The 13617-nt window shown below is 40.9% G+C and overlaps 1 protein-coding gene across 1 annotated transcript; it reads left to right on the top strand.

Moving 5' to 3' along the window:
* The first annotated feature begins 5095 nt into the window (after positions 1–5095).
* LOC147303191 (uncharacterized) lies at positions 5096–12348 on the top strand. Its single transcript, XM_086279966.1, has 9 exons — positions 5096–5132; positions 5679–5882; positions 6951–7061; positions 8220–8285; positions 10284–10373; positions 10459–10521; positions 10777–10916; positions 11393–11499; positions 12228–12348. Exons 2-9 carry the CDS (start codon positions 5738–5740, stop codon positions 12346–12348), a joined length of 843 nt encoding a protein of 280 aa, XP_086136092.1. The 5' UTR covers positions 5096–5132; positions 5679–5737.
* Positions 12349–13617: the final 1269 nt, after the last annotated feature.

Genomic DNA, 13617 nt, shown 5'->3' on the forward strand with positions numbered 1-13617 from the left:
GTTTGGTGCTTTGATGTAAATGTTTGAATAATCCAACCAAAGACACCTCACTATGAAATGTCCTGCATGAGCCTCAGACTCAGCTTACAGTCTTTACTTGTTCATTCTGCATCATATATTGATTACATATATTGTCCCTCTGTGCTCTGTGCTGTACAGTAAGGTTGGAAGTCATCCACACAAAACCTTGAAGTACTTCATTACTCTGTAGTTCCAGCAAATTGTTCTAATAAAAGTCAAAGTGCAGCTTGTCTTTACTTTGCTTTACTTGGTTTATTCATCAGTCTGTTGGTCCTAAAACTTCAGTAAATGTCTTGTTTCTAAAAATTCAGCAAAAAATATGTTTGATTAATAAGAATTTTAAAGGTTCTGATCAGCTGGAACATCAGAAGGACATTTTTAAACCTCTGTGTATGTGAAAGTGACAGAAAGACATTAAATGTTAATCGTGTTATGTAAGTCATATATATTTTGTATTGCATTTTATATGGAAGTTGTATTTAATTTTTTGTATGATGGATTTGAAAAACATATTTCACATAAAGCTTTAAGTGTTGATGACTTTAATTACAGATAAAATAACTTACTCAGTAACTTATTGGTTGAATAGTAAAAGAGAGAAAACGGCTTCAGAGCTCTAAGTGTCGCTATATTAAAGGTTCAACATTTAACTTGGAGACACTTTGAAATATTTCAAAACATCAACAGAATATAAAGAAAACATCTCTGACGTCACGTTCAACACATCTATATATGAACTGAAGTTAGCATCCAGCTGATGCCAGCCTGTACTCTCATGTAATACCACTTTGTACCACAAGAGGCTGCAGTGAGCCAGCATAGTCTGCACTGAGCTCACATTTGTATAGTTGTTGTTGCACTACAGCATTAGGTCAGACCACAAGTGTGTTGTTCTTTTACAATAAACAGCAACAATCAGAAAGTGTGTTTGGATTGACAACAACTGTGATGACACATTATAACCTGTTATTAAAGTTCTGCCCCTGCTTTGATCAAATGTGGGTTACTGCTGGTTAGTTAGTGTGACTTCATACAAACCTGTGTGTTACACCAGTGGAAGAAGCTTTTCCTTCATCAGTCTTCTTGTTTCTTACTATAGGGCTGAACAGCTACACTAACACTCTCTGGCTCTATGCTGCCCCCCTGTGGTCACAGTTGTAGTCAGTGTTGGTATGAAATGTTTGAAAGCTTCAGCACCACAGACAGCTGCAGGCAGCTCCACCCTCTCTGTACCATGTCTGCAACCTGTAACTTCAGTGTGTTCATTTAAACATTGAAATAAACTCTGGCTGCACATCGTTCTGCTTTTCTTTAAAAACAAAAACGGTTAAATAGTGTAAAATATGTAAATGTACAAAAGTTAGTGGTCCCAGAATAACTACAACTTTAAATAATTATAATCATAGCAAAGTTTGGCCTGATGGTGGCAGTAATGGAAACATTACAGTACCACCATCATCACTTTCATTTTACCACATTTTATTTGAAGAACACTCAAGGACACTGTACACAGCAGAATAATAAAAGCAACAGAAAAGCAGGCAGTTTACACAATCATAAAGTCATAAGGCATAAAACTAATTTAACATAGCAGAGTGGAGAGGTTATGTGGGATAAGCTATTTTGAACCAGTGAGTTTTTGTCTAGACTTAAAGAGAGAGAAGGAAGAGATATTTCTTAAATCAGGAGGTCGTGAACTCCAGAGTCGAGGAGCAGAGCAGCTGAAAGCCACGGTGGCAAGACAGGGGGCGGGGCTAGAGAGAGAGAAGAAGGAGATCTAAGACACCGAGACGGGATCGTCATCAGAGATAGATGATGAACAGCCTTAAATGTGTACAAAAGTATTTTGACAATGATGTGATATCTAACTGGGAGTGATGAGATCTATAGAAGGGGTCCTGGTGATGATACGAGCAGCAGAGTTCTGGACACATTAAAGCTTATTAATGGATTTTTGAGTAAGACCAAAAAGAAGTGAATCACAGTAATCGATCCGAGCAGTAACAACACTGTGAACAAGAATGTCAGCGGCATGTGGAGTGAGAAAAGGACAGAGACAACTAATGTTGCACAATTGAAAATATGCAGACTGAGTAACATCATTAATGTGTGAATTGAACGATAGAGTACTGTCGAGGATGATACCCAAACTTTTCACAGAGGAAGAAACAGAGACCGGCGAGTTATTGATCGTTATAGAGAAACTGTTGATTCTGGATAATGTTGATTTAGAGTCGACCAAGAGAAGCTCAGATTTGACGGTAACAGCAGTCGGTAAGAAGATTTTTACCCAGAACTAAAATGAAAACCAGAGAGCAGAAACGTAAAAGAACAAAAACAATGGTGGGGTTGGCCCGGAAGCAGAGAGGAGAAGAGGCTCAGAACATGTGGACAGTATGAAAACGGAGGAGATGAAAGAACGTCTCTGGAGGTCGGACGTGTTGCTAACAGTGGAGGGGCTGCTTTGAAGATTGGCTGCAAAGGCAGAGTTTCTCTGGAGACTTGGAGGCAGACAGGAGCCCTGCTGGGGCTTGGCTGGATAACTCAGAGGACTCAGGATACTCGGAAGTTACACCTCCTCCAGCTTATCCAAGGGAACATCAAGGTGTTCCCAGGCCAGCCAAGAGATCTAATTTCTCCAGCTTGTTCTGGGTCTACCCAGTGATTCTACTATAGAAGCATGAACAGGTGGAGACGGAGGCTGCAGCCTGACTGCTCATCAGTTACCTGCTGAAGTTCAGGGTCTGGCTGCTGCGCTAGTTATGGTGTTCTTGATTACAAAAGCACCACAAGTAAACCAGGAAACACTAACTAGAACACACAGCTGGAGGGATGAGGGAGATCATGACAAGTGTTGGAGTGACTTTGTTAAAAATTGTCATTGTTGTGCTTCAAATTGTGAACCTTGTTTAAACTGCATGATTGAAGATATTCTTGTTTCTGTTCTCCTCCCTGCATGTAGGATGGTGGGGGAGGCTACAGCTATAGTGTTCAACTGCAGGCACATTCCAGGTAAAGATTCTGGTTTGCTTATTTGCTCAGGAACGTCCACTTCCTGCCCTTCATGGGCTCACCTATGCTTGTATATGGTGGACCATTAAGGGGGTTAAGCCATATACAGGGTGGGGGGAGACGACCCTTTTATGAATAGGGATGTTGTTAAATGGTTGTAAACATATGTTGTGTAGCAGGAAGTCACGTATACAGACACACACACACACACATACAAACACATTCACAGTGTGTGTTCTCTGAATAAAAGGCTGTGAGGGGAGTTTGGAGTTGGCTACAGGGAGCTTGTGTCAGTTCTGGGAGGCAATCTCCCCTTGCAAGCAAACCGTACCAGTGGCTCTTGTGTTCTGTTTGCAGTCTCTCGTGGTCTGAATCCAGCAGGGTCGTATGTTCAGACCCAACAACAAGCAACACAAGGGAATGCAGACAATGAATACAAACAATAAGGGAACAGACCACAGGTGGGAACAAAGAGCAGAGTCTAATCGTCAGTTTTACTCACAGAGGGAGGATAGTAGGAGCGTCGTCTCCTCCGGCCTGAGGAAACAGGAGAGTTTGGAGCTGCTGATGCAACATCATTCCAGCTGAAGAGCCTGTGATGAGCCGGCCCGTAAAATCTCCGGCGAGCAAAACTGCATCATCCAGGTGGAGTCGGCAGCTGGTGATAGGTTGTTGCTCCACGTGAGAAGGAAATCTGCACTTTTTTCTTCTTGGTGAAGGAAAAAGGGAAACCGGATAATTGAGCCTCTGATGGCCCCAGACAGGAAACTCTTTGAGGATCGAGGTGGAAGAGCTTATGAGGAGGCAGGCCAATGAGTGGGCAGCAGAGAGGCTCATCAACAACCGTGAGCAACCAGAGATGGGTGGATGATGCCCACTTTCAGCTGCAGAGCATCAGGTGCAGGCAGGGCAGCAGGTGGACGAACACGGCGTCTTTGAGGACCCCTTAGAGCCCGGTGAGTACCACTGAAAATGTGCTCCTACCAGGGGTGAGCCAACGCTTCCACTTCAGCTTTTCCTCAAGAAAGGAAATGGCTACTTGCTGCCACTTGTAGGTCGGAGTCTGCTGCTTTATTTTAGTGCTCGAGATCTCCTGTCATGTACCGCTGTGTGAGGCAAGGCAGGATAGCAGATAAAATGTGGGAGTCGGAGACAGAAACCAAACTTAAAGACAATTATTACTGACTACAAAAACACCATAACTAGACCAAGAAATACTAAACAGACGAACACACAGCTGGAGGGAATGAAGGAGGCTGTGAGAAGAAACACAAGGGAACAGATCACAGGTGGGAACAAAGCTGAACATAATCAAACGAACGAGACCAGGAAGCAAAACTAAACAAGATGCACACAGGACGAGAGACTGTCAGAGTAAAACAGGAAACAGCAGAAACACAGAGACACGACTGGGGAACAGGCCAATCAGCATGGAGACAAGACTGACTTCACAGAGAGATACTAACACAGGAAGAGGGCGGGGACACAGAGGAGGGATGATAACACAAAACCTGAGGCTAGATAACAAACTAAGACCTGGGACACAAACAGAGACACAACAATCATGACCAAAACTTCACCTCAGAACATGAAATGAACCAGAATCAGACGTCAAACACAAACGCTGGCTCACAGACCAGGACCATGAGCCTCCACCCAAAAGTGTTAGGATGCCTGGGTCGTTGACCCAGGGTTTTTTGAGTTTATTATATTATTTATAATTTCTAGTCTTTGGGTTTTTGTTAGAGTCATGTCTTATGGTTTGTCTCTGTGTAATCCTTAGTTGCTGTCTCCCCGTGTCCAGTCAGTGTCTGTGTCTGCCCTGGTCCCACGTCTCTGTTCCCTCTGTTGTAGTGCAGACTCACAGGCAGTGTGAGTCTGTGTCTTTGTTGAGTCTGTGTTATGTGTTTCCTGTTTTACTTTGAAGGTCTCTGTCTTATCTCAGTGTTGTCTCGTCTCGTCAGTTCTGATTTGCCCCAGCTGTGTTTCCCTCCTGTTGTCCATTCCCTGATTGCTCCCTCGATGTATTTAAGCCCTGTGTTGCAGTTTGTCATTGTCGTGATCTACCGTTTATTTTGCTGTGTGTTTTGTCTGCCTGTGTAAGTTATTTGGATTCTTACTTTTGTTCTGTTTGAGTTCAGCATCAAAGCTGTTTCAGTTTACGTTTGTCTCTGGAGTCTGCACCTTGGGTCCTTTTCTTGCCTGCACACAGCCGTCACATAACAAAAACAGGAACTCTCTTTCTGAGAAGTGATGGTGCTCACCACTGCAGCACCACGCTGCCCTGTTAGTTTCTGTGCTGGTAAAAATAAAGATGAATAAATAGTTCACTCTGACATATTTCCTGTGTCACAAACACTTCTTCTCTCTGCTGCTTCGATGTACTTACAGTTTGTAGAAGGCAGCGTCTAACAAAGCCGTGTTATTACAAACATACTGCAGCTGCTGAGTTAAAGCTTATTATCTCTGTGATAGAAAATATTAAAAACAAAACTTCTTTCAGTGTTTTACATTCTTGTAACTGAACTTCAGATCTTGTTGAATCTTGTTTTCATTTGTACATAACTGACAGTTTGACGCCTCCTGACGTGTCAGAAGAACTGTGACTCGTCCTGTTTTACTTCCTCTTTGTTTTCTCTTCAAAGCTGTCGGACTTAAAGACACAGACAGACGGTGAAGCTGCTCAAAGATCTTTCAGCTCAAAATGTCTACAGAAATTCAAAGTGTTGAAGATTTCAGGGTGAAATACAGCAGAGGGTCCCAGGAGGATGGAGGAGTGAGAGAGCAGAGTGAGGTGGAGGTGTTAGATGATGGAGAGCAGCACCCTGACGTTGGCCTACAAGAAGCTGGTAAGCAGGAAATCATCAAAGTGACCAAACCAAAGAAAATGTTGGTGATGAAAGTGTTGTTCAGTGTCTTTTAAAGCTCTGATATCCGACCACTTTAAGACATATTAGTGTTCGTGTCACATGTGCCCAGAATATGTTTCCAGTTTCAGTCCAAACTGGCACACAGATCATTTGTTGCACTGGGCCTGTTTACTCCCAGTTAGGAGCTCCGTTTCTAACCGTCTGACTGTTTCAGTGTCTGTGGCTTCAAGTCAAACTGGTTCAGCTGCTGCTCTGCTTTCAGGAAGAGGTCTGTGAGTGACAGAGAGAAGCAGCCAATAGGAGCAGCACAGCTCTTTCTGCTTCCTCTCCAAGTGATAACATGACTGTAAATACAGCCAGATTGTCCACACAGTCATTGTTTTAAACATATGTGAATGTCGAGTTTGTCCGACAGTGTTGTGCTTCCAAAAATGCGTCTTTCAGAGGTGCAGAGCAGCAGCTTGGTATGCAGCTGCAGTGTGTTAGCAGCTTCCCCCTGTAGTTAATGCAGCACGTTTAAATCAGTAGGTCATAGTTGTTCTGTGGTCTGACAACAGGAACAGAAAGATGCAGATTCATTGTGAGTTTAAAGTTTCCACAGTTCATGGTTGTTCCTCAGCATTACACTTTCCTCACAGCTCTGACCCGCGTGCAGATGATCATCATACAAACGAATATTCTGGGACTCTCCTCCATATTTGTCCCTCAGGTTTCTACACTTCTTTCTACGTTCCCTCACGTCCATCAGGATAGTTTTGCTCATTTAGTCCTTATATTGAGAGGAGGATTGTTTTTCTCTCACTGATCTATTCAAAAGCTGCGACCAAGAAGTGGCCAGAAATGCACCGACCGATCACAACAGCTGGAATGGACTAATGTTACTTTGTCCTTGTTTGAGTTCCTGTAACTTTTTAACAAACTCGACTAATTTGTTTGGTAAATCTGATTTACTTTCTACTGGGATCATTCCTACAGTGAGGATTAATAAAAAGCTCCAAAGTCTCTCATTAGTGCTTCATAAATGGACTTTTTGTTTTATCTTTGTAGATGTTCACACCGAGAAGAAGCTTCCAGCTGTGAGAAGAAGCTGGTTCAGAGCTTTTGAAGTGAACCTGGGAGTGCTGTATCTGCTGATTGTGGTGGGAATCATGACACGCTGTGAGGAATTTGATTCCAATATGTTAGATGTTTGATTTTGAACATTAGAAGTGAAATGATTTGATGCTGCAGACCTGATTGTGTTTAGTTCCTGTTCCCACACTGCTGTGTTTCTCCTACTTCACTGGAAAACACACAAACAGCAAACTTGTTACTATAATGTCATGTACTTCCTTCAAGGAAGGTACATGAAGCCAACACAGAAGCAGCAAAAACTGCAGTTCCTTTAATGACCACTGGAGGCTGATGCTGAAAGCGAGTCAGTCCCCACAGACTCCCATGTTAAAATGAGCACCTTTGCTGCAGTAAAAACATGTTTCCATTCAGGACCAAATGAGTTTTGGTCTCTAAGGATAGTTTCCTCTTCATAAAAACTGCACGGTGGCATTTTTATCATTTAAGGAATATTTCAAAAGTCAGACTAATGGGGTCAAAGGCTGAACTTAAGATGATAATTCATACTTTTATCATTTTTTTGTAATGCCCTTTTTACTTGTTTTAACAAATCAGCTTTAAATCGTCTTCAGACTGTGCAGAATGTGGCAGCACGACTCTTTACAGGCACCAAGAGAAGATCCCATATTATTCTAGTTTTGGCCTCCCTTCACTGGTTGCCTGTAAGTTTTAGGTTTCATTTTAAAATTTTAGTTTTAACCTTTAGGTTCAGGCTCCCCAGTACATATGTGACCTGCTGAAACGAGCTCTACGGTCATCAGGTCAGAGACAGTTGGTGGCCCCAAGCACTTGATTTAAAACTAGTGGTGATCGGGCCTTTCAGGCAGCGGCACCAATGTTGTGGAATTCTCTCCCACTGGTTTTATAGAATAGAATAAAATAGAATAGAATAGAATTCCACTTTATTGTCATTGCACATGTCACAGGTACAAGGCAACGAAATGCAGTATGCTGTACAGACTCCACTGATTCTTTTAAAAAGCAGTTGAAGCAGCATCTGCTGCAGACTGATACAGGTGCAGTCACACTATGTTAGACAGTGGCCGCCTGTCATTGTGCGACTAGTTAGTTCACTTGGTGTATTAAACAGCTAGCTAACAAGTTCATGTTAGTTCCATTCATCTAAAGTGAGAATAAAAAAGTCCATCTGGGAAAGTGCAATGATTTTAAATTAATTTCCTGTTTTGTTGCATTTCTAACCAGATATTTTAGTGAGTTTGGAAAAAGAGCAGCTGCAGAAAGAAGTGAAGCTGAAGGACAAGATGGAAGGTAAGAAACTATTAAGAAGTATTAAAGTTGGAGATGACTGTATTTGAGAGTGGGCTAATTTTATGTTTTAAATCAGATTCTTGTGTAAAGATAATCTGATAAAAAGAAACAAAACAAGTTGCAGCTGCTGACCTCCCAAACTAACATAAACAGGAGAAAACTGTTCAAGGTCAAAGGCAGCTCAGCCCTACAAACTATCAGGTTATGTTGTCCACGGTGTGGTGGAAGCTTCAGGACCCAAATGCAGAACATGGTGGGCAAATGTTAAACATAAAGTGTGTTTATTCCAGGAAAGTACAGATGGTGGAGAAACAGGAAACATTAAAGTCCATAAGAAAGAAAAACAGGCAAAAACATTAGGAACAGCACAGCTCGTGAGACGACTGGACAAAGGGTGAGGGAAACAATGGGAATGAATACATGAGGTAATGTGGGACGATGAAACAGGAGGGGAACACAGCTGAACCTAATCACAGGAAAACAGAAGGAAAGTAAACTAAATGCCAAACACAGCAGACACAGGTTAAACAAAGGTTAAACAGGAAGTAATCAAACAAAGGAAACATCACTGACTGTAGGGCCAAACATCGCTAATCGAAGATCAAGATGATGAGTGACAGGTGCTCTGACCTGTGCAAAGTGTCCATTAATCATTTCCATTAAATTAAAAATGTATTCTTTATTCTTCTAATTTCTGAAGATGACACCAAAAGGATCTCACACGACCTGATTCACACTGATACACGGTCAAAACACTGTTTGCCTCTGTCCCATCTCATCACACCTGAGCACCACTGAACCTGGATTAAAAGGTTATGGCGACAGTGGCAAGTAGGGTTACTACTCCCTCTTGTGCTGAGAAATTGCAATAGCACCAAAAACATAAAATGGCTCCAACACTGACAGAAACTTTACACAAAAGGGCAGAACACTGAAAATATAACATGCAAAAGTAGCATATGAATATAAAGCCAAAGAGTTAAAGTTACATAAAAATAATAGAAAGGCCAAAAAAAATCTAAATCACATATAACAGACCCAGGACCATAACACAACCTGCTTCAAACTCATCAGGAAACACAGAGTGAGAGCTGCACAGGTGTGGCAGGTTGGAACAAGGAAAAGCTGAATGAGTCGTCTGCAGACGGCGGCCATCTTGGCTCTTTATGTAATCATAAAGCAGCATGTTGGTGCACCAATCACAGCAGAGTACCTGCACATGCCCGTTATCATCCTCTCATTCAGTCACAGCTGAGGCGCAGCATGCAGAGCTTTGCATGAAGGACAGAAAAACACAGCAGTTACAAAAAATGACACAAATATGATGACAGTCATAACAACAGGTCAAAGTTCAGTCTGTTACTGTATCATAGACACTGATGCTGTGTGTGCTATATGAGATGCTGCAGGCAGTCAGTGTGAGTCTTCAGCAGTCTGAGCTACAAAGATGGGATCTTGGCTGCAAATGAATGTATGACTGATACTGAATCCCAGCAGCCAACAAACATGCAGCTTCACAACCAGAACGTGTCCTTCTGCCACAGCAAATACAGGAAGTACCTGATCACATGGAAACACCTTTGATATGAGGAAGTGTTGAAGCCTCAGAGCAGCTTTGACTGAATGTAAAAAGACATATTTTCAGTGAGAACAGGCACATGTCACATGAGTCAGAATCTATTCTTTCAAAGCATATAGATAACATCTTTGACTACAGGTGTAGAAATGCTGTTTGACTCTTCACCTTCTTCCTCCACACTGAAGCACAATTATTCTGAATCTTGTCAGTGGTTTTTGTTCACAGTTGATACGTATTTAGCTCATCAGATTTCCTGTAGTTCTAACACCTCCACCCACAGGACATGTTAAAGAACAATGGCTGCAAGTTTCTGACTCTTATTGATATTTGACAAAGCAGAGGAAGAAGATTATTTCTGTTCAACGTTTCACTCATTTTATTTTATTTTATTTTATTTTGATTTCACTGAAATATTTCAGATGCTTTGAACAAGAGTGAGAACAACAAACTTCACTTCAAACACAATAAACTGAACCACAGTTACAACGAGCTACAGACTGAACATCAAGGTAAGAAAGTTTTTAAAATTAACAAGAAAATACTAATGTCAGATAAAATTTATATTTACATTTTTTAACATGTTTTTTTCTACAGAAACAAAACGACTCAACAGTCAGTTACAGGAAGAAGTGAAGAAGCTGAAGGAGAAGATAGAAGGTAATAAAGTTTGAATAACTGATAGAAAACATCAGTGTTACACAGTGATAACCTGATTGTGTCTTTGTTTTGAATCCTACATGTTTGATGCTGTGTAACAGTTTCTCTGTATAAATGTAAGTTTCAGTTCATTATGAATAAGAGAGAAAACCTGAGTTTAAATGAAGCATTTACAGGGAAAATGACAGGAACCAAAGATTAATGTGATACAACAGGACACAAAGTCTGTCTTTAAAACATGTGTTTGACTTTAAGAGAAGTGTCCAGAAGGATGGACGAGATTTGGAAGCAGCTGCTACTTTCAATCCACTGAGAGTGAAACTTGGCCTGAGAGTCAAAACCACTGTAAGACCAGAGGAGCTGATCTGGTGGTGATAAACAGCAAAGAGGAACAGGTGGGTGTGTTTGTTCATGTCTGTGTGATCTTTGATGGAGCTGACAGTCACCTGTTACTTGTATCTTTGACCTGCTGTCAGTCTGTGACCTGCTTCCTGTCTCCACTCTGATGGATTTCTTGGATTCTCCTTTTTTGTTGCAGACACATTCAAACGTAAAGTTTTTACACATTTGACAAACATTTAATTTACACAGAAATGTTATAAAATGAGAGAAATCCTCATAATCCAGATTATTTTTCTGATTCAATCCAACTGAATCAAATGATTTGTTAACACTGATTCCACTGCAACACTGACTGAGCTACAGGAGGAGCTGATATTCATTGATTCTTTGGCTCTTTCTGATTTCTGCACAATGGAAGAAAAGTTTCATCACAGTTATTCTTCCTTCAGACATGTTCACAAGATGATGTCACTACAACAGAAGTGCTGAATTATGACTGGAGACAATATTTGTGTCTCTTCTCAAACAGGAATTTGTCAGTAATTTCAGAGGATACTATTGGATTGGTCTGAGAGCCAAACAGACATCAGGAGGATATAAATGGGAATGGGTGGACGGATCAGCGCTGACAGAAAGGTGAGACATTAGTTTGTTTCTATTCCAGAGTTATTATTTAGAAGTGAAACACTGATGTTTTGGAAGATAGATCAGCAATACATGAGCTGAGCTATTTTCCAACAGCCCCACAAACTGAATGTAAAGAAAAGCAGAAATCCTCCTTTGAATGAACAGCTGTGCTTGAACTCTCTTCATCTGCAGTCTGTGATGACGTTCAGTTACAACAAGTCAGTTTGAAGGAATCAGGATTGAAACATGTTCAAAGCAGCGACCGACACATTTCACTTTGTTCAATTTGTCTTCATGTTTTTGTGCTGTAATGTTTCTTTTCTCACAGAACAAAAAGTGTTTCAGAGAATTCCTGTCTCTTCTTCTTTGGTGTTTGTAAAACTTCAGAACATATGAAGGAAGAAGCTTCAGTAAATATGACCTGATAGACACACATTTCAAAGTGATGTCTGTAAACAGCTGACAAAACAGTTTCAAACAGCAGAAAGTCAGCTCTGACTTCTTTTTATTCTCCATTTTTACAGCAGGAAGATTTCATATTCATCAAAGCTTGAAAGCTGTTTTAGTGTGCATGATGATTCTCAGAGAAAAGTCTAAAGGAGGGAAAGTGGGCGAGAAACCTGGGAAAGAAATACAGCAAATATTGGAAATATTCCAAAAGAGACGCATATTTATATGAATGTGACAATAGTTATGAGTTTAGTCCAGTTTCATATCAGATTTGATCTCTCTGACAGGTTCAGGGGAACAGGACAGTCAGATCCTGATTCTGGTTACTATGGAGTCTGCTGTGACGGTGATGGGAAATGGAGACGGTCATATTATTCTTATTCAAAGACCTTCATCTGTGAGAAATGAGTTTGGTGCTTTGATGTAAATGTTTGAATAATCCAACCAAAGACACCTCACTATGAAATGTCCTGCATGAGCCTCAGACTCAGCTTACAGTCTTTACTTGTTCATTCTGCATCATATATTGATTACATATATTGTCCCTCTGTGCTCTGTGCTGTACAGTAAGGTTGGAAGTCATCCACACAAAACCTTGAAGTACTTCATTACTCTGTAGTTCCAGCAAATTGTTCTAATAAAAGTCAAAGTGCAGCTTGTCTTTACTTTGGTTTACTTGGTTTATTCATCAGCCTGTTGGTCCTAAAACTTCAGTAAATATCTTCTTCAGTTTCTCTCAAACAGCTGAAAGTTGCTGCTTCTTACTTTTAGCTACAAATCAGGAACCAAGAGACTGAAACCAGCACAAATTCAGTTTGTCAAACTTACAACGTGTGAATAAGTGAAGATGAATCCGTTTAAAACAACTTTCCTTCTTCTTCTTCACTTACATCAAAACACAACTTTACCTTCCTGCTTAGTTTGCAGCGAGCTGCCTGCACAGCGTTAACACACTGAAGGTCAAAGTTCATTTCAGCATGGCAGAAAGGAAAAGTCCAGAAACAACAACCCTCACAGTGGACACGGTTAAAGTCTGTTGATGACTCTGAACATGACTCGGGTCTTTTTGTAACGTGGGCCTTAGTCGTCTTCATGAATCAGACAGTTTCAGAGCCAGTTTCCATGTGACACACTTCCTGCTTTGGACCCTTTACCTGCAGCCTGTATGTGTCCACATGTGATTGGTGCAAAGCTTTTAACTAATGACCACAGACCCTGGTTGTGTTTCGCTTCAGATGATTTTCAGCATTTCATTGAATTCTAACTGCATCAAAGACATTTCAGCGTTTCAATTCATCAAACTGACTTCAGATCTTGTTGCATGCTGTGAGTTTCTCTGCTGGTAAACTCGAAATAACTGAAGTTCACACTGACGCCATATTTCCTGCATCAGAAACATTCGCTCATTACTAACATTATATATTGTGTGATGACAGCAGCTTCTGAGAAAGCTATTTTTAAGTTGCTGCTGCTAAGTTCAAGCTCAGTGTCTGTGCATTATGACAAACATTTCAAATACATTTGTGTCTTTGCTTGTATTGGTGTACAAGTATCTATGTATTAATGCATGTAATGGAAAAGTTTTCCAAATAAATGGAGAAAAGTATTTAAGCTGTCTGTGTTTGTGCTTTATTCTGCTGTTCGTTTCTGACTCGTTCACATTTGTAATTAATCACA

Source organism: Aulonocara sp. 'chitande type north' Nkhata Bay, linkage group LG22 (assembly GCF_057382095.1).
Source record: "Aulonocara sp. 'chitande type north' Nkhata Bay isolate Kocher_YH1m ecotype deep benthic linkage group LG22, A_spYH_male_GT1.1, whole genome shotgun sequence".
Taxonomy (NCBI): Eukaryota; Metazoa; Chordata; class Actinopteri; order Cichliformes; family Cichlidae; genus Aulonocara; species Aulonocara sp. 'chitande type north' Nkhata Bay.